At 43.3% G+C, this 25,558-nt stretch overlaps 4 protein-coding genes and 1 non-coding gene across 6 annotated transcripts; 2 read left to right on the plus strand and 3 right to left on the minus strand.

Annotated features, from left to right (window-relative positions):
- Positions 1 to 1,554: 1,554 nt before the first annotated feature.
- Positions 1,555 to 2,322, plus strand: LOC131264408 (RING finger protein narya-like). Its single transcript, XM_058266712.1, has one exon. The coding sequence runs from the start codon at positions 1,555 to 1,557 to the stop codon at positions 2,320 to 2,322; it is 768 nt and encodes a 255-aa protein (XP_058122695.1).
- Positions 2,323 to 6,643: 4,321 nt separating this feature from the next.
- On the plus strand, positions 6,644 to 19,311 carry LOC131264409 (uncharacterized). Its single transcript, XM_058266713.1, has 8 exons — positions 6,644 to 6,743; positions 15,666 to 15,838; positions 15,899 to 16,437; positions 17,211 to 17,669; positions 17,736 to 18,149; positions 18,214 to 18,371; positions 18,630 to 18,809; positions 19,055 to 19,311. Exons 1-8 carry the CDS (start codon positions 6,644 to 6,646, stop codon positions 19,165 to 19,167), a joined length of 2,136 nt encoding a protein of 711 aa, XP_058122696.1. The 3' UTR covers positions 19,168 to 19,311.
- Positions 14,526 to 14,598, minus strand: Trnaa-agc (transfer RNA alanine (anticodon AGC)). Its single transcript has one exon. It is a non-coding gene; the product is annotated as a tRNA-Ala (tRNA).
- Positions 19,312 to 21,491: 2,180 nt separating the features above from the next.
- LOC131262947 (uroporphyrinogen-III synthase) lies at positions 21,492 to 22,957 on the minus strand. 2 transcript variants are annotated; one of them, XM_058265052.1, is made up of 2 exons: positions 22,811 to 22,957; positions 21,492 to 22,699 (listed from the first exon to the last, which is right to left on the minus strand). In XM_058265052.1, exons 1-2 carry the CDS (start codon positions 22,817 to 22,819, stop codon positions 22,040 to 22,042), a joined length of 669 nt encoding a protein of 222 aa, XP_058121035.1. In that variant the 5' UTR covers positions 22,820 to 22,957; the 3' UTR covers positions 21,492 to 22,039. The 2 variants fall into 2 exon arrangements, with proteins under 2 accessions (XP_058121035.1, XP_058121034.1); XM_058265051.1 differs by having other exon boundaries at positions 21,492 to 22,957.
- A 397-nt stretch (positions 22,958 to 23,354) lies between these two features.
- Positions 23,355 to 24,059, minus strand: LOC131263751 (exosome complex component CSL4). The gene has a single exon (XM_058266007.1). It carries the CDS (start codon positions 24,027 to 24,029, stop codon positions 23,385 to 23,387), a length of 645 nt encoding a protein of 214 aa, XP_058121990.1. The 5' UTR covers positions 24,030 to 24,059; the 3' UTR covers positions 23,355 to 23,384.
- Between the last annotated feature and the right edge of the window lie 1,499 nt (positions 24,060 to 25,558).

The raw sequence follows: 25,558 nt of genomic DNA on the forward strand, positions 1-25,558 counted from the left end.
ACGGGAAAACGTTTCCCATTCTACTGTCTTTAATTAAATTGAGCAGGTGATATTCATTGGATTTAAAATGTCCTCGAAATCTTGCTATATGATAGATTAAGTTAGGTGTTTACATTTACATACACTTGATCTAATCAATATACCCAAATTGTTCGCCACACCAATTTTATATTAAAATAAATAAATAAACATAAAAATTTATATTCATCAGAAAATAAATTAAACCATCGCAAATACGTGTTCTACACGTCCTATGCGTAATCTTTACGATGTACATTTCTTGCTTGGACTGTCCATTCGTTAAGCTGCTCGTAAGTTCAAGTCTCAACCATGTTCCATTATCGGTTAAAGTAAGGACACGGTGTGGCGCAGAGAAGCGATTCATAAATTGTTCCTCGAGAAGAAAAGCCACACTGCTATCAGGACGAACAAAATGTTCACTTTGTTAATGGTTGTTTATTTTATCGCGAATCTCTGCGCCACCGAAGCGGGCAGTTGTGCCAAAGGTGTCGTTACTTTTTTTAATTTTTCATTGCATTGCAGACACCAACGTTGTCGTTCAATCAATTATCGAATTACTGTAATGTCAAAATATTGCGGCTTCGGGTATGCGATGCGGTATAAATGCGGTATTAATTCGAAAACGAAAGAAACACGAGGAAAACGTTTTGTTTTTTGCATACTGCCATCATTATTACAGCGTTTTACAGCTCACCTAGCAACCGGTGCAGTGTATGTAGAACATCAAGAATGATAGCCTACTGCAGAGTGTTTGATGTAGAATAGCAAAACCCACAAGTGGCAACACAAACCGGTAAGTAGAATATCCATCACTTTCTAGGATCTACCAGAATGAAAGTTGTCGCGTGAATTTTTGTAGTAGGCACGACCAGTTGAGGGGTGCAGGTAAAAGTAGGGGAAAATCGCTTTCCGGTCGAAAACATACTTTTGCGAGGATTGTTTTGATTCGCGCTCGTTTTCTGATGCGAAAAAGCGATCATAGCCTACCTTATCCTGTACCTTTCAACTGGTCGTCTCTACTTCGAGCATCCATGAGACAACTTTCATTCTGGTAGATCCTAGAAAGTGATGGATATTCTACTTACCGGTTTGTGTTGCCACTTGTGGGTTTTGCTATTCTACATCAAATACTCTGCAGTAGGCTATCATTCTTGATGTTCTACATACACTGCACCGGTTGCTAGGTGAACTGTAAAACGCTGTAATCCAACGGTAGATATGGTGTGGGACGGGTGGCATGAGTCACAAAACCGGGGGGAGACAAGGATAGTTATGGAATTAAGCTGAAAATATACGACATTACATGAACATTTAAGAAAAAAAAAAGTGTGTTAAATGAAAGACAATAGAAAAAGTTAAAAAGCGAGTAAGCGAGTAAAACTGTAAACATTGAACTTTGAAATTTAGTTTACAAACCAAGAAGGCGTTGCTGCAAGTACTTTTCTTTCAGTAGGCTTTGCCCGGCGTTTAATCAGAAATTAAATATCTAGCATTTTGGCGAGTGTTAAACGCGAAGTGTCAGATATTTCTACGATGGCCCCACCGAACTGGATCCACTGCAGCCTCTGCTACAACCACATGGCGAAGAAAGAGCGCCAGTTCTACCATCTCTCCTGTCGGCACATCCTCTGCCGGCCGTGCATGGCGAAAACGAAACGCGGAACAGTATGCCCGGTGTGCCAGGGTTCTCTCAGCCGATTCGTCGAGCTGAACAATCAGATGGAGCGCAAGGACAAGATGTTGTACGATCCGTCCGCAGCCAAAATCTACGCGATCGCCTGCCAGACGCTGATATTTCAGCAGAAGCACCGCCAGCATCTCATCCAACGAATCATCCAGATGCGTAGCTCGTTGCCAAGGCTGAACGAGCTGGAGTCGCAACTGCGAAAACACGTCATGCAAGCGCAACGTCGATACGAAAAGATGCGCTCGTTCCGGAGAACCTTGCAGGACAGTCTTCGCCGGTCGATATCGTCAAGCTCAAGCCGGTCAACAACTCAGCAGAGCATAACGTTCGCGAATGTGCGAATTCCCACGAGGCGTCTGTCCACCGAAAGCACATTAGGTTCGATTCCGTACACGCCACAGCGAAAAACAGCGGTAGAATCGTTTAACGGATCGTTCGGCGTGCAGACCTTTGGGTCGAGAAAAATAATGCACCGACGGTTTTCGAACGATTCCGGCATAGAATCTCCGTGTAATTCTAGTTTTACTGGAAGTGCGAAAAGGGTGAGCTTCAATCTGAGTGCCACTAGTTTGAATAGATCATTATTAAACACGAACTCATCAAATCGACTGTAGACAAATAACTCTTTTTTTGTTTATCGATATAAAATATTGTGCGAAAAATGCAAGTGAGTTTATTTTAATTCTACATTATAAACATCTCACATTAGAAAAAGTTCTGATTTGCCTGTAGATAATCAAAAATTGTCGTTTGGAGTAGTCTTCTTCTTCTTCTTCTTGGCGTAACGACCTCTTGGTCATGCCTGCCCGTTAAGTGCTTACGAGACTTGTTTCCCTGTTGTACGTGGATAGTCAGTCCTCTCGTACAGGGTAGGGTCCGGTCTCGGTTGGGATTCGAACCCACGCCGTCGAGGTGGTGAGCCCCGGCGTGGGCCGATTTTCTAACCTATACCTAACCTTGGAGTAGTAACTATATTAAATAAAGGAAGAATCTCAATGCAACGAAATGCAAAAGTAATCAAATAACTAATATAATTGTCACATTATATGATCTTTTAATTTTCTGTTCCTAAAATACTTGAAAAATCCCCGCATGAAGTAATCATGGTCATAAAAGAGTGTCCATTCTGAAACGATGACCAATAATAGGCACAGATTAACGTGCCATTAGAGATGCGAAACATGTGTCGCCAATCAATAATCGACAATCCATTGCTAGCGGTCGCCACGAGTAGTTCGGCACCCCGTTAGCTGCCTATTGGTTACGTTCCAATCGAACATACGATTCGCGCCGATAGATCGAGCGTCGCAACCATGAACATGATGCAGTCATTAAAAGACTCGTCCAATAACGATAAACTGTAGGAGAAAACGCATAACCATAAATATCGGAAATAAAACAGCGTTCCGCCCGGTAGGCGTAAGGATGCATTTTATACGTCGGAAGAAATTACCAGTAGAAAAACCATTACCATTTTCTTCACTCGTGGTAAGGCGGTTACGATGTTCATGACTTCGGCCAGATTAAGCGATTGAGAGAATTATTATCCAAGTGCAGGATTGATTTCGTCTAATCAGGTTGCCACCGTTGTGAAGTAGAAATTAAGACATCCGATGCGGGTTAGGATTGAGTGATAGTAGTGCTTCAAATTTACGATCTCGGCGCGGCTCCATGGCATGCACTTTATTCTAACGGGCTTGTTGGTGGAAAATAAGGTGATTTTTCGCCGGCGAAACGTGTTCCCCTAGAGGTTTTTTTTAAAGAGCCGGTTCTAGTTCATCTCCCTCGGCGGATTTCTAATGGCGTAAGCCTGCATTCCTTTTTTTTGCATTACACACATAAGGAATCATGAGCCACTGCGTGACGCCTCTCTGAGTTCGAAACGACTTGATGGTCGCTGCCTTTCGGGTAAATTGCATAGTGCATCGACGAAAATGTTCGTTCTTTTCCATCACATGCCTTGCAGCAGCATATTTATTTTTTCTCCTGCAATGTCATAAATGCATTAAGAACTGCGTTAACCAGAGCGACGTGGAACTAAATAATCCAAGGGTGTGTGTGTGTGTGTGGGTGTGTGTGTGGGGGCGCATGAAGGGCAAATACATTGTACATTGCGTGTTGCAGCATATTTTGTCTCGGAATCTCGTCCCCTCCTTGTTTCGTATCCATTTCTATCCCCCTTGGCAATCGAGGGTGTTTAATGAAGGTGGAGGAGAAGGTTTTACGCGAGTAGGAGTAGTATCAGTTATTATGTGGGACCTGCAGAGATACCAAGCCCTGGGAGACCCAAGCTTACCTTACACTGATGCATGCATGCGTCGCATGTTCTGCATTAAATCAATGGCAAGTAATGCATAGCCTACGGGTGAGCTACTTCCCGAGACGTCCCGGGACGTAGCAAATAGTGGCCGGGTCGTGTTATCAAATTAGGCACAAACCCACACGGTTGCTGAGCGTTGCGCTGGTCGGTTGGTTTTGCCTCGGGGTTTGGCCGGTGATTTGTAGGCAAATGAGTAGCGTCGTGCCGGGATATCCGCTATATTACCTAGTATCTTTGGCTCATCTTACGGAACGTTTTCCGTCTGGGTGTCCTAGACTTCAATGACGACTCCTCCTCGTTATCGGTGGAATCTCGGATGTAATGCCTTCCGGCAGCCGATCGGCAAACATCAACCTTCCGCGGCGCTGGCTTCATTAATTCCTCAATTAAACGCAAGTGAACGGTGAGGACTCCACCGGCTGGCTTCCCTTACTTACGTTGATATCATCCAGCTGTCTGCTTACGGATTCTTTCGCGAGCTCGTTGATGCTGATGACGGCTTTAAAATTACAGACCGGATCACACGTGAGCTGAAATGAATCCAAACGTGGACGGCGTGAATCATGACTCGGGCAGTCAACCAGCCGACAGAGACGAAGCGATGGCGCACGTAATGAGTACGTACGTCTGTGCGCGGGGTTCACAAGAGGAGTGTTTTACGCGGCGTCTCGTGACTGTTCCACTAGGGGGTTGGCCATAGTGAGCCCCGGACAGTGGTGTGGTGGAGATCAACCTGTCTCGTGATCGGCTGCTGCGGCTGCACACGTCCAGATCGAAGACCTCGAGAGGCAGCCGAGTGTATGCGTGCAATCGATGGCGGTCCACACTCGAGGACTGCGGTACGTCTCGTGCCTCGGCGTCACGTGATGCGCCCCGTGAGGGGGCAGGGTAGGCACCGCCTAGTCCGGGCGCCGATTGGACAGTTTGGTAAATAAATCACCTCAATCGGACATCGGCGGTGAGTGAACGAGATGGTGTGGACTTGCCTTCCCCTACTGCCACAGACAGGTGATCCGATCGTTTTCCCTCCACAAAACCATGCACCAGAGGAGCCTGGCTGAAGGTGGCAAGAGGTGCGATATTACATAACCCGTGCGTCAATACGATTAGTCCCCTCGAGCGACCAGCTCGGACTCGGTACCATTCGGTCGGATCGGGCAGTTTATTGGTTCGGCACGACGCGTCACACTGCGGGGAATGAATCAGGATCCTGTGACTATAAGTCTCACGCGTGGCCCAACCACAGGGTGGATCAAATTTCAGTTAGTAACTCGTTGCGATGTCGATACATTGTGGTGTTATAGGAGGCTAGTTTTTTAGATAGAAATAAATATCTTATAACAATTACTTAGTTTAAATTATGCAAGATGTAATTGCCACTAAATCAATTCAATGTTTACTTGAGATAAAATCTAACTTTTATTTACATTATTTACAGGAAATAAAAACTGTTATAAGAGAGTATAAATGAATTCAACAAACAAATCTAAGGAATAGGTAACTGACCTGGTCTCAGCTTATTGTAAATTTGAAACTTGCAGAATTACTTGTAGATATGAACATTTTGGTCAAGATGGTACTTTTATCTTCTTACGGTGACATAGACGGCGCGAAGATCTTCTTTGACTATAATATTAATGATAAGCGTCAACAACAAGGCTTTACGAAATTCGGTAGAAGGTAACCCTTTCGTAAGTCAATGAGGAGAGAGGATTAACCACTTTTTGAGATAATAAAACTAATATACCTTATGCGTAAAGATAATTTGCCTCAAACTAGAAGATGTATCCTTACACGAAATAGCACAAGCAAAACGTCTTTACAAAGGTGTGAAATAATTAGTTTTTAATAAAATCATTAGATGCTCATATCATAACTTTATGGTGCCTAAAGGACATATACATAAATTTATGAAATCTAAACCAAATATTTTTCAAAGTAATGAATATATCATAATTATCCTGGACTTAAAAGCACATAGTTAAAATTAAAATAAAAAAGTTTAAAAAGTACCTAATGCTTACTCATACGAATGAGAATTTTATCAAAATTCATTGTAAAACAACAATACATCAGCAAACAAACAATTCATTGAATTAAGCATTAGTTAAAATAAATGCAACACTACTTGAAACAAACACACAAGATTTGAACAAAACTATTTTATTTTCATTTGAATTCAACAGATATTGAATGTACAATCCATTGCCAATTTGTTCCATACCATGGGTTCTAATTATATGTAATTTTTCATACTGCTGCTCAACTTTTGCTCCCCTGTGCTGACATTAGCCACGTTTAACACTATTAACATTCTAACGCAATAAAATTATAGGCCCTCCTCGCCACCTTGGCCGTTCGATTGCAATGCTTAAATCTCCGCTGGGGATTATTATAAAACAATTGTCGACCGGAATGTCGTCCGTGAGTTCGTGTGCTTAACCGCGACTGCCTGCAGCTATTAGTTTTATGACCGATCTCGTGCTGGTACAACCTGATTCCGGTGTACCCCCCCTCTCTCTCTTTCTCTCTTTCCCTGCTTCGCTTCCACACTTTTTTCACCCTTCCAGCTGTGACACTTTTGGATAAAGTTGGTCGCCAAGATCCCTACCACCATGGTGCGCTCATGTTCGCAAGTTCGGTTCCGCACCGCACTCGAGCGACTTTCGATTTCGCTGAATTTAACCGACTTTGTCAACCTGGTGCAGGGTATGGGTGGGTGGCCTCCTACCAACCTTCCCAACCATCCGGTGCTCCGGACGTCGGCCACCCACCGAAGTCTGTATGACGCGCGTTATTAATAACGTACACTTCCCTCCTCGCAATTTCCAGCCCACTTCCATGTTGGCGTCTGGGGAGTTTTGTTTGCTGATCGATCACGAGACGCAGACGCGACACGACCCTGGTGACATTCTAAGCCGACCTATGCCTTACAGACAGTCGGCGTACTGTGGCAAGGGAAACCTTGCCGGACGACAATATGGCAGGTTGAAAATAAAACAAACGCCACGGGTCTCTCTTGGTGACAATGTGACAATGAACACGATGAAAGACACGATGGCAAAATCACACCAAAATTGACAAGGGCAACGGAAGGCCTTCCAAAAACAGTTTTATTGGTGCACAAGCGCGGAAAGAGCTTTCTGACTAATGATAGTGATGGCATGATTCATGGGATGACGCTCATTTCATCTACATTTTTTTGAATATTAATAGCTGGTTTAAAGCATTCCAAGCTGGCGGGGTTTATTTTCAAAGAGAGATGGAGAAAAAATGCGTTAAACGAGAGGATGATCAATAGTTTCGATCCGTTCTGTTTTTGCCTCAAAAGAGATCGCCAGCCAAAGGACCCCATTTTGATTGGATCCATCGAGTGGTAGCGATCGATCGGACGTGGATCAGGGTCAACCGAGGGAAAAATCGTGGCACATGTTGCTGCAACATGGACGCAAACACACGACCGAATGCGGTGCTCGGGTGACAAGTAGCGTGAGATCGGCTCGGATGCTGGAAAAAAGCTGAAGGTCTTCAAGCGACGAACGGCATTTCGGTAGCAACGGAGGCGTCCTCGGAGCCTTCACTGGGGATGATCGTGCGAGGGGTCACGCTGGGGTCGGCCACTACCAAAACCGAAGCCTAAAATCATGCACTAATTGGCACGCGGTTGGTTACGTGTTGATTAACGGAGTGAACAAAATTACAATCGACTGCAGCGATCGGGCAAGCGACGAACCTTTGCGCGTGCTGTGGAGGAGTCGAAGACAATCCCTTTGGTGCGCTATAATGATGCTGCCTGCCCGCGGACGGCAATGCAGACGGGAAGGTCAGTCTGGAACTTGAAAGCCCAGCACCGAGTGTCCCGAGGTTTCTGCGATGCTTCAGCGAGCGCTAACCGAACGATCAATTGTTTGTTTGTTTGTTTTGTTTTCAGTTTTTCTCCTCTTCTTTTCGAAGGGCACACCGCGACTACGGCTGGTGGCTTCGATGAATTATTGGTGTACCTTTGGCCCACATGTGGCACACGCGAGTGTGTTATTTTGCGCCATGCGGCATCCTTTGAGTTATGGCTAACATTATTGAAAGGGATTATTGTTTTTCGTGCGTTGAAAATTTTCTATCGAATGGGTTATTGGGAGTGTAAAAAAGATTCATGGCAGAAAATTCAATTACAGATAGTTGTTCCACTTGAGAGTTTAATCATTTTCCATTGCCACATTTAGCTCGCCAACAGGTCTTTTACCCTGAAATTGAATATCTGATTTTATGAAATTTCAAATTACGGTTCAAAAAAATCATGCACCAACAATACATAACTTTTTAATGCTTCCAAAATGCAGCTTTACAGTAGATATGAAATTAAAAAATGTTAATCCCCAGTAGAAATAAATGTAACTATCATTTATTTATTTTTAAATTATAAAAAGCCAGAACTAACCATATTTTTAACCTTGTTTTCAAGGTTCCACGTTCGTAATAAAATTGAGATTAACAGGAAAAAATCGGGAACCCGTATTCCCCCGTTTTGACAGGTATTTACTGCTTAAAACTGGATCGCTCGTTTCGTTTACGACACTCCGCACAATTAGGAGGACCGAAGAGTTCAACGTAACGGGAAGAAGAAGATAAACCATACGAAATCTGCTCGTACCACGAGCTTTAACTCTGCAGACAGGTCATTAAGTAATTCAAGTGTAGTAAACCTAAGCTCGTGTCGTTGTTTATCTGGGGTTTTTGTGCAATATATACAGTTTTTTTTTGCATCTGCTTTGCAGTTTAAACAGTCTCTTCCAAGCAGCTCGGGACGCCCGGGTCCCATCCAACTCGCAGGCGCACTCTTAAGACCGGTGGCTAGGACGGTTTTTGTTGCTCTATTCAAGCATCGACGCACAGCCGAGACGAATTCTCCCACAGTTAACGCTACGCCTTTACTTCGTGGGGCGCAGAATTGCCAAGACTAACAAACTAACAGCTCGCCAAACGCCATAAACCTTGGCGTGCGAGATTTTTATGCCCCTACGAAAAAGTTTGCACCCCGACTTTTGCAGCAGGCGACCAAAAAAACAAGGCAGCTCCCTGACGAACATGGCGACAGGCAGTGTCCCGCTTTTGGCGACGTTGTGCGATTTCCTTCTATCGGTAGTTCCGAGCGGACTGGTCGTTAAACCTAAACCCTCCTTTTTTGCCACCATATATTTCGCTACTATCGCGAGTGTGAAGATAACAAACCATTTCAGATTTGGGCTAGGCTGTATCGCAAATGGGAGAGAAAAAGGAGAACGTACAAAAAACACAAACAAACTGCTTTCTGGTTAATCAAAAGCAACGTTTTTGCTAGAGGATAGGGTTGACCTTTTTTGAAAAAAAAACACAACCGACACTTACTTAACCAAATTAGCCCCAGTTTTGGGGCTAAAGATTCAAAGGTTCAAGTATGGTGGAACTAACCGAAGCCATATCGCTGTCTCTGTTGAGGGAAAAATAGAGTGCTTAGAAAACACTTCAATGGAAAGGATACTTGAAATTTAATCTAGGTGAGCCATATCATGTCAAGGAAGTTACACAATTACTTTAAAGTACTTTCAACTCTAACGAGTTGTACGTGGGAGTGGAACACATGTCCATGGAAGAAAATAAGAGAGGTTCAAAACAGTTTTCGGTTTCAAAAAAGCTAATACCAGAGAAACCAACGCACAATGAAAGCAGTCTTGAAACGCGACAAACGACAAAAATACGATCGTTCACGGGAAGCATAAATTATTCCCTGTCGATGCGGATACCAGAAATTAACGTCCACGGCCACATGCCAAGAGCGGATCATGCTGATCAGATAACACTAACGGACAAATCCGACCCTTCCGGGGATCGTGCGCCTTAACGATCGTGTGCTCCAAATTCGTACACGCCAGATAGAGAACCGCGATTGAGCGCGCGATCGTAAAGCATGAAAACCTGCGGCGCTTTGGGCTCTTCAAGAGGCTCGCCCGGGTCCTTACTGTCACCGGAGGGAACGGAAACGATCGCACAACGCCGGCGCACTTAACGCACCGAGGCAGTGATTGGATCTGTCGTTAAAAGAAAGTAAAGAATGTGTGCCTTAATCTTATCACAGTTTAATAGCGCCGTTAAAGCCAGCCTTTATGGTCCATTCCCGAAGGCACTGAAAGGCCGGAGGCCAGAAGGGAAGTAGACACTTTACCCTCGAGCATGGTTGTGGAGTATGGCACCGATCGCCATTGGCCGGAGGTTTTATTTGCGTGCGAAACAAAACCAAAACGAACACGCACATTTGTTGAAGTTTCAAAGTCGGCCGCAGGGAACATGTGAATTCGCACATTTTACGACCCGAGTTAAGTTTGTGGTCGTTTGCGCTTGTTTTTTATTGTGTGGTGCGTGAAGTTTGAAAGATCCGAAAGTTACCGTTTTTTGAAGCACTCTCCCGCTGGGGTGGCAATTGACGAGTATCTGATCGAATTCCGATCCAGTTCTACCAACTTTAACGTGCGTTGCTTCACAATCGAGAACATCAAAATCATGTGCTAAATTTCTGGATATTTGAAACCTTTCGTGTGTTTCCACAAAATATATTCACAGACTTCCAATTCAACTGTTTCAGGATTCTTGACATGATACATTTTTTTTGAGAAACCCGGAGGCATCCCACGCTCAGAAACATGGAAGTAATCCGATGGTAAACGGCGTGAGCTGCGACCGTGAAAGCCGATTACGGTACACATTTCACTGCACTTTAGTGCATCGATCCGAACGTACGACCGCACCTCGAAAAGGTTACGCACGAATGCAATTATATCTGAAGCCTTTAATAATTCGCCCCGCTGTCGGGTCGCGTTGGGCGTAACATTTCTTTCCGTTTCCTGCGAACAACAAACCGCACCCGGCAGCCAGGGTTGATTTACGTATCGTCACGAGCTCCCGGCGAGCACGGAACGGAAAAAGCATCGAAATTCTGGTGCAGCCGCAAATCGACGAACGACGTCGGGAGAGCACCGACTCCCAAGGACATTATTATGGCCACCGCAATCTGGAGGACCCTTTGCCGGCGAGGAGGGAGAGACAATATAATTTACGGGCCATTATCAACCCACGCGAGCAGCGGCGTGTCCGAGAAGTACGAACGGCGTGTTCGGTTATAATTTTGACAACATTATTTCCATCCGCGGCTGGACGGGCCGGTAAGGTGGATGCGGCATCGAAGTTTCCAAGTACCCGATGCGAACTTAAAATTAAAAAAAAGGCTGCAGTTTCATGGTCCAATTGGAAATTCGGTCCAGTTCCAATTTAACGACCGCGGGAATCCTGTTTGAAACACCAGCGGGATCCTTTTGCTTTCGCGTAAAGTGTTTGGTTCAATTTTTATTTTTCATTTGATTTTTCTCTTTTAACTGTTTTATCTCTTGTTTTCCTGGATCGATGCTTGTGGTTTTTGTTGTTGTGGGTTTTAGGCTGTATTTTGCTGCCCCGACCAGAGTAGGCGGCGTAAGACGTGATGATCAAATTTTAATTGCGTTTACGTTGCCAGTTTTATTTCTTTCGAAGCCGAAAATTATCCCCGGGGCCATCGATTGTTTCCCTTGCCCAGTTTCGTGATTATGGGTATTAACGGTAAGTAAGTGTAAAAAACGTGGACTTCGTAAAGAAGGAAAACATACCGAAGGGGTAAAGTTAATAAACACAGTAAACAAGCAAGCGGAAGAACAAACAAACAAATAAACAAGCTAATCAACGCCGATGGTAATGCGATTGCGTGCTTTTATGAGCTTAAATAATTGTTTTTCCGGCAGGTGCGATAAGTTTCAATTAAGTTCTTATAGTTTTTAAAGTAAAGATTGTTTGTAGCTAAAACTGTAGCAAAGATTTGTAAAATGTTCGATTGTGTTCTTACACCATTCTTATATTCGTTGCACGCGCACGGAAAGCGTTTATCTTCTAATGGTGATTAAATAGAAAGATATACCACCAATCATACTTATGTGTTACGAGAAGGTTCAAAGATGCATCAATTTGTGCTATCGATTACGATGTGTTCGCCTCTTGTATCGCTATGCTACCCTCTCCCTCGGCCGTCGCTCAAACGAGATTGGATTTATGAATAAAATCATAAATTCTTGTCCCACCATCGACACCGCGACACGATCAGTTTCTTACGAGCTGCACCCGAACGATGCATTTATACATGTGCAAAGCGTTTGCATTATGACGGGCTGCGCCGCGGGGTGCGTACTAATCTCGCTTTTTAATGGGATTGCTGGGACATAAAATAAAAAACCAATTTAATTTCCCGAACGCATTAATGCTCCACATTCGCGGCGTCCGATCCGTGCTTCACCCGTGGATTGGATGGGTTCAATCGACCGTTGGAGTGTGCATATGCCGATGCTGGAATGTATGTCCTATGTCCTGCTACCACCCCCTTTTCTCCCCATGCTCTTCCCTCAGGGCAAGCATGCAGGAATCCGATGGACGTGTCGTGCGAATTCCATCGGCGATTGCGACCGAATGGCGAAGAAGTTCGTGCGTTTTTCTCGTGCGTCCATCGCTGCGGGAAGGATGAAGTTGTACGCCACGATCGCTCAGTGGGTCTTTGAGGGAGATTGGACAAAATTTGTGGGAAGCTGGAGTGCCACCAGGCTGCCTCTACATTCCGGAACGTCGATCCACTTAAGGCGTTGAACAATTTTCTGGTGCCAAAGTCGGGAAGCCACGCCAAGATGCGCACCTCTGCACGAGATGAACGCGTTCGCAGGAAGGTGTCCCGCTGCTGTTCCCGTCCCCGGAGCGTTGGGAAATCCCGTTCGACTTTTCAATTACTCTCCGACGCCACCGGGGTCCCGCCATAATTAATAATCACTAATTGCCGATATTATCGCTCGGCGGCAGGTCCTTTCCCGGTGTCGCCAGAAGGAGGTGCACAAAGTTTTAATATATGGTCTTGATTTTTTTTATGGATGTGTATGTTTGTGCCTCTGAACACCTGCAAAACAGCGCATTTTTACACACCCGTGTGCGACATGTTCAACAAGACTTTACTAAACGAAACGAAATGAAAAAAAGGAGAAAATGCACCCCAATTGGGTCATTGTTAATGAAATTGTTGAATATGTTCAATTAACGGCCAACCCCTCGGTTCAGGGCAGCGTGCAAAGATTGATGAGCCAGGATAGCAGGTTTCCTGCTTTTGGTGCAATGCAATTTTGGTAACATCATCGTTAACATCAGCCGTCAAAGGATTCTGGTATTTTGGTTGACGGGGTTGATTGATTTGTGTGGTTGACTTGTCCGAACAAAGATGAAAGAAAAACTGACTTTTAAAAGTGATAAACAATAAATATAAAAAATAATTAAATTTATAGAGATAACAAAATATTATAAGAAATGATGTTGGGTATTACCACCGCAATTGTAGTGAGCAATGTTACTAAATATGTGCAAAAAATCTTCATTCAGTATTTAAATTATTTTTTTTAATCGTTGGAAGTAATATTTATGTTAATTGTTTAGAGGAAAATGCACCTCTTAGGCGCAAAACATTCATTTCTCCATGGGAGAAAAATACTCTAAATACTTACAAATCGATTCTCTTACATCTCTTTTTTTACCAAAAGGATATTAGAAGTCTCATCTTGTTACTAAAACAAACATTTTTAAGATCACGTCAGCGTCATTTAAAATTGAATTATAATTTCATTAGGGCTAGTTGATACTTTTTCATTACTCATAATTTTTATTAATTTTTTACTCAGAAAATGGATGACAGATTCAAGGAGTGTGGTTATATTAATTTATAAAATTAAGTAAGAAATCGTTCACATTTTAATAACACTTAGTAAATTGAGTTGGTTAAGTGTTTTTCCTAATATTTATGCCGGCCCATTCTGTCACACACTAGCTAGTGCAGATAAACCTCGGATGAGAAAGTTTTAGTTTTACAACCGGAATACACACCGTGTAAAAGCCATAACTATATTCAAGTAACAGCACACAGCAGCCAACGACTGTCGTCTAGGGTGGATGACATCGTAGACCTCGAGCGAACCCTCGAAAGACGACTCCGGAGCAGATACGCCGATGTAAAGGACCTCCCGCGGCCGGACTACGGTTAGGAAACTAGGGTGAGATTTTAAGAATAAGCGAAAAACTCAGCTCTGTTCTGACCATAGACCTAAGTGGTAGCAAACCAAAATTATATTTTTACAACTTCTCGAGGAAGAAACTTATAACTGATACATCTTACTTCATTTCAGGCTGTTTTGCAAAACCGTTAAAAACACGCTAATACATTTCATCAGTTCATATATTTGAAAAATAAATAATTCAGCTAAATTCATGCCGATGCCGATAAGAATATTTTTTTAATTCGTCAATCAATTAATAATTATTATTATTAATAATTCACAAACGGAACGGTAATGAATTGATGTTGACGAACAGAACAATTCAAGAAAAAGCGATTTGAAGCTTGTATGGAAAAAGATTCGCGGTTGGAGATGCCGGGTATCGATCCCGGTACCTCTCACATGCTAAGCGAGCGCTCTACCATTTGAGCTACACCCCCTGATAGGAAGAGGGGTGATTATTTCACAACAGATCAGCTGTGATCTCACCGTACGCTCATGCGCAAGGATCTTGTTTTCCTTAATCTTGAAATAAACACGAAGAAAACGCTGTAAGCTTTTTAAATCCAATAATCATGGATAGATTGTTTGGTGTTAAGACGTGAATCCCTCAGTCTTATCTGTCATCACTTTTCTCTCGGTATCAAACCCATGAAGAGTAAAGGCATTCTCCCACATCCACATGCACCTGTTGAAAGCCCCTAATTCAAACAATATAGAGACATACTGAAATGGCAACCGCCAGCAAGCAATCTTTAAGATATACCTTCGACGTACGTACGTGTTCCCGAAGGTGCTGCTTATCAACAGCACTCCTTTTGATAACGAACCCATCAACTGTTTCCGCGTCAAGTGCCGCTGCGTGTTGCCGCAACCAACTTCAATCAAACCTCCATCACTCGGAGGTGTATGGTTCAGTTTGATTTCTTTACTCTGCGAGACCAAACCCGTGCGCTGGTTGGGCCTCTCTGTTTCTGGTTCGAGAAGTTTGGTAATGTTTTGCCTTCGGTACGGTCTCTCGATGCCTGATCAGCCGGATATTGTATAAAGAAAGTGAAACCCCAAAAACCAAACAGTTTCCGACCGACAGAAAACAAACAGTGAAGAAATATGTTCAAACAACGGTGGAGGGATACGTTGGTGGTGATAAACATTCTCTCGCTGACTGTGCTGCTATCGGGTAAGGGGTTTGCGGGTTCGGAACCACTTGTTTAAAGAAGTGCACTCTAGGCAATCTTCCTTTCCTTGCTAGGGTTCTGAAAATAAAAGTAAGGTACAAAACAAATTTTCTTGTTTGGCAGCTTTCCTCTCAATGGCACCGAATTGAATGGGTAGAACTGCGCTGCTCGATAAGATAAGCAAAGTCGCGCATCCAATATTGCTATCGTTAAATGACGTCGAGGGTTGGAGCTGAAGCACCGCTGCGTGTTTTGCTCGTGATTCTATGCCCTTTTGAATTTTCATACCCCAGATTAAGCTGGAATAATCCTAACAAACTATATTTTAGTCTCGAACAATGCAGCCCAAGCGCAGGAGCAGCTTAACGGCGAGGACCTACCGGATGTGCCGCCGGTAGTAAACGACAAGGCAGCTGACGGATCCCTGCTGGACGACTATGTAAACTGTCCACCGGATGATGCAAACGACGGTGCTCAAGGGGAGCCAACATTACCCGACAGCGTGACCAGTTCCTCGGGTGACACAATCGTGGAAGAGAATGTTGACAATCCATTACCAGAGGATAAAGGACCAACAAATGTTATCAGGACGAAGTTCGACGATTATCCACCATTGATTAAGGTGCGCGATGACCGCGTGTTGAAAGCGGGAATAGGAATGCGGCCTGGTCCATTCGACGAACCGAAGATAATCTACGATCAGCAAGATATTGAGCTGCTGGATGTTACGGACAGCGTAACATTGGACGATGTGCGACGGGTTTTCGTTAATGTGGCTGATGACAACATTGAGGGTTCCGGTGGGGATGAACCGCAAAAAGAGCCGGAAGTTGTAACGGAGACGCGCGAAGAGATCCTCATTCACGTCTCGCAGCAGAAACCACTAAGAATTGTGGATTCGAAGCAAGCCTTAGAAGAGAGTGATGTGGAGGAACAGGGACCTTTGAAGCATCTGGACGCAAAAACATTGTACGACCTGTTGGAAGGTGAAACGAGAGAGCAAGGAGTGCGGAAGTATTTCGAGAACCATCCGGATGAAATTATTCTGTCGTCACCGGAATACCCCAACCCGTACCCGCTGGAATGGAATGAAATGAAGAAGTAAGTGATATATTTTGTCAACATTAGGGCACACTTGGTCGAGAAATATTATTGTTAATTGTTATTTAACAATTTGTAGTTATAATATCATTTTTTTACAAATTCAGGTTAATTACGTAGATGATTTCAAGTTTAAAATATTCTGCTCTTATATTCGTAGTGAAATTCACATGGATTTATAAAATTTCATAAGCCAGTTGATTTTTTTTTTACAAAAAAACTTAAACTTTTCTTAGCGTTCACATTGTTTTTCACGTTAGTGTTATAAACTGCACCATAAAGCATACTCAATATTGCATGATTAAAGAACCTCCCACCCAAAGATATTGGGTTGAAAGTGGATTAATATGAAAGATATTATATTACTTTCTTTACTGCTTTTTTTCTTATTTTTTGTAATGTTTCCTCAGCTTGAAATGTAACATACATTCTTCTGGTTTAATATTTTCTACTTGGCCAAATTTTTATTTTGACTTGTAATTAGAGAATTGAATGAAATTAACTAAAATTTATAGATTGACTGATTGACATTTAGAATTGAAACATTTTTAAAAAAGTATCACAAATTTTGTCATATTAAAACTTATGTCAGATAATTTCCTGTGGAGAATTCTTTAAAAGAGATCACAAGAACAAACAAGAACATAAATTTTGTGAGGTTGCTTGATCAAAAAAGACATTCAATAAGCGAAGGACAAACCTAAAATGTGCCTTACTTTTATAAATGTTAAGGCTATTGACGAATTGTGCTATCGTTTTGCATTCTCATTCAGTTTTTCCGTCGATGGAGGGCGCGGTGTGCAGATCACCATCCACGATTTGGATCTGAATCCTACCACCGACTTCCTGTACATCCGTGCTGGAAACATTGAAGATGTCGAAGAGAAGGGACCGGTGCTGACGGGGACCTACACGGAACCGATACGGTTTCTGATCCCTCAAACGACGTACTTCACCATCCACTTTGTCGCCCAACAAGATCCGGATGGTGAACAGAAGCATCGAGGGTTTCAGCTGTCCTACGCCCCGTTCGGTGAGATGGTATCGCCGACGACACCGACCACGACAGAGATCATAGTGCCGCAGGAAGAGCTCCAGTGGACGACCAAGGAGATCGTCATGACCCCGACGATGATGGAACTGCAGAGCACCTGGTCAGAGATCAAGGAAGCGTTGTCGAACGCGAGCAACATGTACATCGAGAGCCGCAACCTGAGCTACATGCCAAGTCGGTGGGTAGCCCTGCGGCCGATAACCTCTTTTGTATTACGAATTAAAACTATGTCGTTCCCAAACAGGCCGTTTGATGTTAAGCTGCTCGCCCGCAAGTGTCCGGACACATGGCGTAACCATGAGAACTGCGTCAGCCTGGAATTTGCCGTACCGCTGCGTCCGATTTTATACGAACCATCGTACGACGACGACGGGCTGGACATGGGTTTTGGCAACAAGTTCCTGCAGAAGGGTTTCATCTCGATCGTGACGACGGAAGCCACCGAGCCGCAGTACGAGCTGGATGTAGCGCATCTGGACGAAATGTGGAACGAGTTTGGCCAGATGGCGGTACAACGGGCCGGGTACGATGGCTACATTATGCCCGAAAGTGGCCGCATTCTGCTCACCTGGATCGGCATCAGTCTGGCGATCGTGGGCACGTTCCTATTTGTGCTGTACATGATTTGGAAGATTGACATCTTTAAGGACTACCGACGGTGAGGATTGTTCACCTTCGATTAGACCAGGTCTTTATTGGTCTGACAAACACTTCCCTCTTAGGATTTCCCGGACGAGTCACGCCGTGGCGCCGGACGACGACAAGAACGAGCTGAAAAAGAAGGAGTTCGACATATCGATGTTCCCTTCACCCCATCAGGTAGTGCCAACGTTCTTCCCGACCGGTGAACCTTACGGTCCAGATGCCGAAGCACAATACGGTGAGTTGATCCAATTATCCGGTTCGGATAAATGATGAGGATCGTTGGTCCAAACATGACACACCATTCAGCATCTCCTTCCGTTTGCTTCCTGCACCTAATATGCCAATCCAACCGGAGGGTGATAAATATTACACTTTAAAGCACCTGAGCTGACAGAGCGCAAAATTAACTAAAATCAATGGCCACACTTTTGCAAAATCTTCATCACGTCTTATTACCGACTGTGTTTTTCCCTGTCTTCTCCCACGATGCCAGCGTACGACAACACGACGATGAGCCAATGGCCGGAGGACTTCAGCGAACCCAAGTATCCCGAAACCTCGTTCGGCGGTGGTCCGCCTCAGCGCACCAGCCAGCAGCGGACAACCGGTCTAGCCCGGCCGTACGAACCCGTCTCGCCGATGGACCTATCAACCGCTCCGATGGATTTTAATGGTACGTAAATCGGTACCAAACATGGGCCCCGAAAATGTGCACGGGATGGTAATTTAGTAGTATCAACAGTGGCGTTTGTTAAACGTTGGTACCGTTGGTTGATCCTGACAGAAATTGGCCTGATTTGAGTTGATTGTTTTTAAGGAAAATATCGGCACAGCACGAAAGGATTTCATTTTTGTTTTGTTTAATTTTCGTTTTCCTCCTTCCTTTTTATGTTCCTCTTGGACCGTAAACTCGGACAGATTCCCCCCGAATGCCGCGTTCGTCGGCTGGCAACAGGGGTAATCCATTTTTATCGCCACCCGGAGGAGGACCACGGACGTCCACTGGCAACCCGCCGCCCGGCCTTCGGTAATAAACTGGCCGGACGAGTTAATTAAAAATATGCGAAACAACCCCGAACGGTCTTGGCACATTAAGCGCGACGGGGACGGGTGAGGGCGTGTGTGATAAGAGTGGACGGTGTGGTCTTGGCGAAAAATATATAACAAAATTACGATCGGTGTATAAAATATCTTGTTCGCTTTTTTTTCTCCCTTTTGCTGCATCATCAACAAACGTATCCTTGCTGTGTCCTTCCACGGGTAATAGGCTCTGTGTATAGATGTTGGTTCTGTTTTCTTTTAAGTATGATGCAAAATTCGTTCAAAACACTCTCCGTCCCGGCATATCGAACAGAAACGCGTGCTCCGGTAAGAGAGAAATCAATTAATTAATTTTATGACGTTAATCTCCAATCAAACCCGTCCGAAGGTGGACCTTCCCTGGTCAGGTGTGGGGAGAGGGTGGGGTTTTAAGTTCAGCGTCAATCAGAAATCGATCCAATTTTTCGGCCGTTCAATTATCCGTCCACTGCTGCACGCGGCCAATCAAAATCTCCTCCACATCCAAGCAGGCAATCTCCGTTCGGCAACTCATCAGCGCCTTAGCGTTCATCAGGATGGAAAAATGGTTCGTTTCGTGTCCGACAGCCTCGTCGGATCATTTTCCATACCGATATCGTACCAGCCTGTGCAGAAAGTGCATTACGGGTGGTGATCATTAAAGAAACGAAACACCTTCTCCGTGGTGGAGTGTTCCACATAAACGTAATAGTTTTCGTTGTTCCTTTGCAACGTATCCAGCCTTCCCGCATGGCATCGAGAGCGTTGGTCGATATTTAAATAAAGTTTTCATTCCTTCGTTTACCGCAAATTAAAGTCCCATTCAACATTGACCCACAGGACGATGCAACAGAAGCAAACCAGTGCTCATAACCGCATTTAAAAAAATATATAAAAACGGTAGAGATTGTTAAAAACGTGGAACCATGTTCTTGAAGGTGATAATGAATCCCGTGTACCGTACACGGTTCGTTTGTTCGCCACTCCTTGTTTTTAATTTCTTTCTTGCGCTCCCGTCTGATTACAAGTATTGGGTAATTGGAATAATACATAATAAGCGACAATGATAATAATTTCCAGCAGCGTAAAATTGTTTGGGGCGGTTCGTGTTGATGTCTTGCCTTGTGGTGTCCTCAGGAGCAGATCGACCTGCGCCGAACCCGGACAGCATTTCCGGAGAAATCAGTTCCATTGGTTTTGGTTTGATGTTTGAGCGCTTGTGCCACTGCTGCCATTACATTTGGCCATTCCGTAAATGAAATCAATTCTTGTATTTTTTTCCATTTATCTATTGCATGCTTTTCAAAGGAAAGGGATAATGACTGCATAATGCTACTGAATGAAATTGAGTTGAGTAGTTAAGGTTTACGGTTTACGTAAAAACTCTGGAAAAGGAAAGCGACAATGGATTCGTAAAATATTTTGAACATTTAAATAAATCACTTAAATTTACGATGATGAAAAAATTTCCCAAAAACCCTTTTTTGTAACTAATATATAATTGAATTAAAAAAAAGGATGGATAAAATTTTAATTAAATTAAAATAATCTTAAAATCAAGATATTTTTTATCATATCATATGTTGAGTATAAATTTTCAACTTCTATCTAATTCAAATCAACAATTACTCTTTTACCATTAAAACTAATGAATTATTTGAAACTACAATTTTAATTAGAAAGCTTTTTCTACCAAATTATTTTTTTTTAATAGTTCATGCTAATTCTACAATATACTATACAGCTAAATCGAAATCGAATGAATCTACACCAGAAAATGAGAAACGCTCTTTTTTAACAATTAACATTTCGCCTTATTTGGCTTAATCTAGAGTTTTATTGGAAACGGACCCCAGACGAACAAACTAGAGACCAAAAATATTTAACAATTATTTATTTTAAAACAAAAAAACAGCTACCTGCTGTAGGCTATAACCGATTGCTATATAAAAATATATGCTTGACTCAACGCTTTTGCTAGGTTCTTTTCTCAGGACGTCTTACAAAGCGAGTTTCGTTTCGTTTGCAGTAATAGTCATTAGTTCGGCTCTGTTATGGCGTTTAAATTTTTTAAATTAGTGCGCAACATATAATATAAGGGTGACTAAATGCTACCGTATTTCCATGTTCCTAAAGGGGGAGACAATTTTAGTTCCGGCTCTAGAGCGTTTATCTACACATACACACTCACACTGATGGAGACGAGGAACTAAACGTTCGTTATTGTATCATCGTTTGGCTTTGTATTGACTTCAGGGTTCAGTAACCATTTTTATTTCCCTATATATAACAACTATTTGTTTCTCGAGTGTACTATAAAATAGCGCTAAAAATTGACTTCGTTCGGTAACTTTTTTTTTTACTTCGGGTCACCGGTACCTAGTAGAAAGAAGCTATATAAAAATAGGCAGGAAAAGGTAAAGAAACGTAAGGTAGAGTTTCGAAAAAGGTTAGCCAGTTAATCGAGAAAGGAGAATAAAGCTAATGAAATTACGTTCAACAAACCCATCCCACAGTAATTCCAACAGGCTAGTATACTTTTCGTAACAACAAGATAGCAATAACATTTAGTTTCAGTTAGATTAGGTTCTTGGGTTGGGGTTTTTTAAATTTTTCCTTAAAGGGATTTTTTCTGTAATTTTCCGTTCAATCATTTGTCACCGATGTGTCCATTGTACCGCCTTTGCCGCATTTGGAAAAAAATCTACATCGAAGACGGATTATTATTGCATTGAAGATGCATCCTCAGTTTCTCTGGATAAACCGGTAGATTCTAAACAGCACCACGTTCTACGCCCTTGTCAGGTTTTGGGGTTGTTTTGTTTTTTTACTTTAGGCCACACTTTAGGTATCATGCAGTAGCGCACCGACGACATAATCCGGCGACGGTTTCTCCGCCGTCCGGTGCACGGTGATACCCTTATTTTCTATTGCTTTCTTGGTGCTCGGCCCGATGGCAATGATCCGCTTGCCAGTCAGGTCTAGCCGATGCTTTTCGAACACGTGCGCACAGTAGTTGATACCGGACGGGCTGAAAAAGAGTAAACTATCGATCGTTCGATCTTTGTTCGCGTCCCCGTCAGACCGAAACAGGGCGACCAGATTGCGCTCCAGGTCGCGATGTGGCACCGTTTCGTACACTTCCACCGAGTCGAGCGAGTAACCGTACTCGGAGAGCTTATTCTGCAGCACATCCTGCTTGAGGTTACCACAGGGAAAGAGAAAGGGCATGGTGACGGTTTTATTGTACAGATCGGTCTTGATGAAATCCGCCAGATTGCTTGCGTTCCCCGAGTGGTGTCCTTTTGTGTCGAGATCGAGAGATCGCTGGATCAAATCGCGGGATGTTTCGCCGACCGAGTAGTTCTCCAACGTTTTCCAGTCGTCCTTTAGCTTCTGACCACGTACTGCATCCCGAACGGCCGTTATGCTACGCGGGCTGGTGAATATGAGACCGGAGTACTTGTACGGCGATAGCAGCCGATCCCGCAGCACCTCCAGATTCTTGAAGGAAAAATCGAGCGTCGGAATAAACACTGGTTCGAAACCGTGCTTCTCCAGCAGAGCACCGTAATTGTCCGAGTTTTCACTTTCGGATTTTAATATCACCACCACCTTTTTCATTGCTTTGCACTGTCTTTAGTCCTGGGGTGCAACGTGTACAGTTGCTAATTTTCTACTGCACCTCGATAACCTTTGCTGTACCAGCAGCAAACGATTGCAAAATTGGTGCAGATTATGTGCGAAGTAAATTTTCACCAGATATCGATGTTTTTGTTTTGCTTTACTACCCCGATTTGACAGCTACATGATATCCAAGTAAACAAACATACGGTACGATGATTCCGATTCGTTTCAAGAGCGTATTGTTAAATAAAATTGATTTCGCTGCTCGTGGTAAAATAATATTCGTGCTATAAGATGGTATCAAAATTATTAGCCTTTGATGAAGGATACTTAAATAATTTTTAAAACAAGTGTGTTAACGGCACGGTCCTGGAACAGTCGACTATGTGATATAAACTTATTCACCCTTGAAAGGTTGAACTGTTTACGTTTTGCACCGCAAACAGCATGCCATGCTTCTCAAATAATTTACGATCCAAAACATGAAAAGAAATTGTTCCACAGAATTTTAGAAGTAAAGGACACTCAGCCATAGAGTTTCAAAATTTATCTTTTTTTTTATTCAAAACAAAGCAAGAGTTTTACTCAACGATTGACCCTTTTCCGGTACAACTTTAGCCACTTTCCTCGGTTCTTTGATCAGCGTTACGGGACACTGAACTTCCGTCCAGCAGACCGGCACCATTGGTATCGTTTCGGCACCCGAGTTGGCTCGCGAACTAGGCGAAATGGCCACCACAACCCCAAGCTCGTTATCAGCCGTGGAAAGATGAAAAACATTCAGCTCAATTTGATGGAGTACACGCGCTAGGATGATATCTCCCGGACGGAAACATTTGTGCATTTCCACCCGATCAACCTCCGTCGCACGAACGTCTTCTTTACGAATGATCCCTCGGAAGCCTCGATTGAGGGCCGTTTTACCAATGCACAAGATGCGACATTTGGCTAGACGATGCTGCACTCCGGTAATCCTTGCCGTTACGATGTCGCCTATAACAGGTACCGTGGCACCACCACCAAACGAAACCACCGAGATGTAGGTATTTTTTTCACGTTTCTTCATCCGCACAATGCCGGCCAGTGTGGCGTGCACGTAGCCGAGCTTTTCGTAGGTACCCTCGCTGGCCACTACGAACTCCGATGCGGCGCACAACACTTGTCCAGGAACGCATATTAATGCTTGTTCTTTATTTTTTTCACTCATTTTTGTGAACGTTCCGAAACCGCACCGGTGGGCCAGCGAAATTTTTAGGATAAAGAAGTTGGTAAATAAAATAAACAGACAACATTGAGTTTGACGTTTCGGTCAAGGTGTTTAAAATTTCATCAGGTAGGGCAATCAGGTAATTTTGTTCCAAAGCAATCTATTTTTGGAACATTATAAAAGTAATCCAATGTCACAATGATTTCAAAAATGGCCGTTGAACAAAAGTATAAACAGTCAAACACAAACAATTTATCTAAATAGATAAAATTTTGATTTTATTCCGTTGACATTGCCCAGATAGTTGAGCTCCATGCTGCTTTGGATTTAAGTATATTTACATGCATATATGTTGCTGAATGCCGCAAATAGAAAATAACATAACATATCAATGATTTTTTTTATTTACCGGTACTCATGAACCCAACGTGAAGTATTGCGTTATTGTCATTAAAAGCATAATATTGGCCATTTGTGCTACTCTAGAGCCCCAAAGAGTTTTAAAATATGACTCAGTTAATAACGTTTATTCTAATGTTATTTGAGCAGTACATTTCATAGGTTGGACATTTTACCTTTAATTTTCAATACGATAAACGATAAAGTAAAATGTGAACAACGATCTTGATAATTAGTGATTAAAGCTTGCCTTTGTTGATCTCAGAAACATGTGCCCACAGCCTGGTTAAACCTGAAGGCTGCTAAATCCCCTATTTTTTCTCTTCACCTATTCTAAAAGGATAACTTGTTTGCTTAAAGTGTCTGTTCGACAGAAGGCTTAATTAAAAATTTAACTGATTCCATTTTGATTCTGCAATTCATAGTATCATGGAACAATTCTATTGTTCCCTGTTTCATTTCATCAATTCTATTCTTAACCAGAAAAGCACAATACAGATACCGCAGTGAATAAATCATCTCAAATAAAATTTGCCTTCGCATTATTCGTGCATGCATCAACAAATTAAGACATTTACTGTCGCCTGAAATCTAAAACCTGTAAATTCGGATTGTAAAATTTGGATTCACTGTAATATACTCTCTGTAGCACTAACTTTTTTCAGTGTCATACAAACCTTGCCTCTCACTCTCCAAATGCGGTGCCAAATGGCTCTCGCAGAAAACGCAAACCATGTTGAAGTTCGGCTCCATGCTGGAACCCGAGCATGCTTGTGGGCTACGCCGAGGAATAAAAACAGCGTTCCCCTCTAGGATACAAACTCAGTCGTTGGCGGGATTCCAATCTAACCGGAACGGTAGTAGCACGTGCGCTTCGAGCCAATTCACCCGGGCCTTCCGGGAAGTCGCTGTACAACTCCCGTTCGTCAACCCAAAAACGACACGTGCGTGTGCGTGCAATTGCGTATCCGGAAGCGAGCGCTGAGCCATCCCTGTCATCATCGAATTACATATCAAGCACGTCGTCCATCCTGCGTTCCCATATCGTCCACATCAAAACCCCTGCCCCCTTCAGTTGGCGTAAAGCTGATTATGTGGTAAACGGTGCCGGCCGGTGGAGCGTTGTGTTT

The sequence above is a fragment of the Anopheles coustani genome, chromosome 2 (genome assembly GCF_943734705.1).
Source record: "Anopheles coustani chromosome 2, idAnoCousDA_361_x.2, whole genome shotgun sequence".
Taxonomy (NCBI): Eukaryota; Metazoa; Arthropoda; class Insecta; order Diptera; family Culicidae; genus Anopheles; species Anopheles coustani.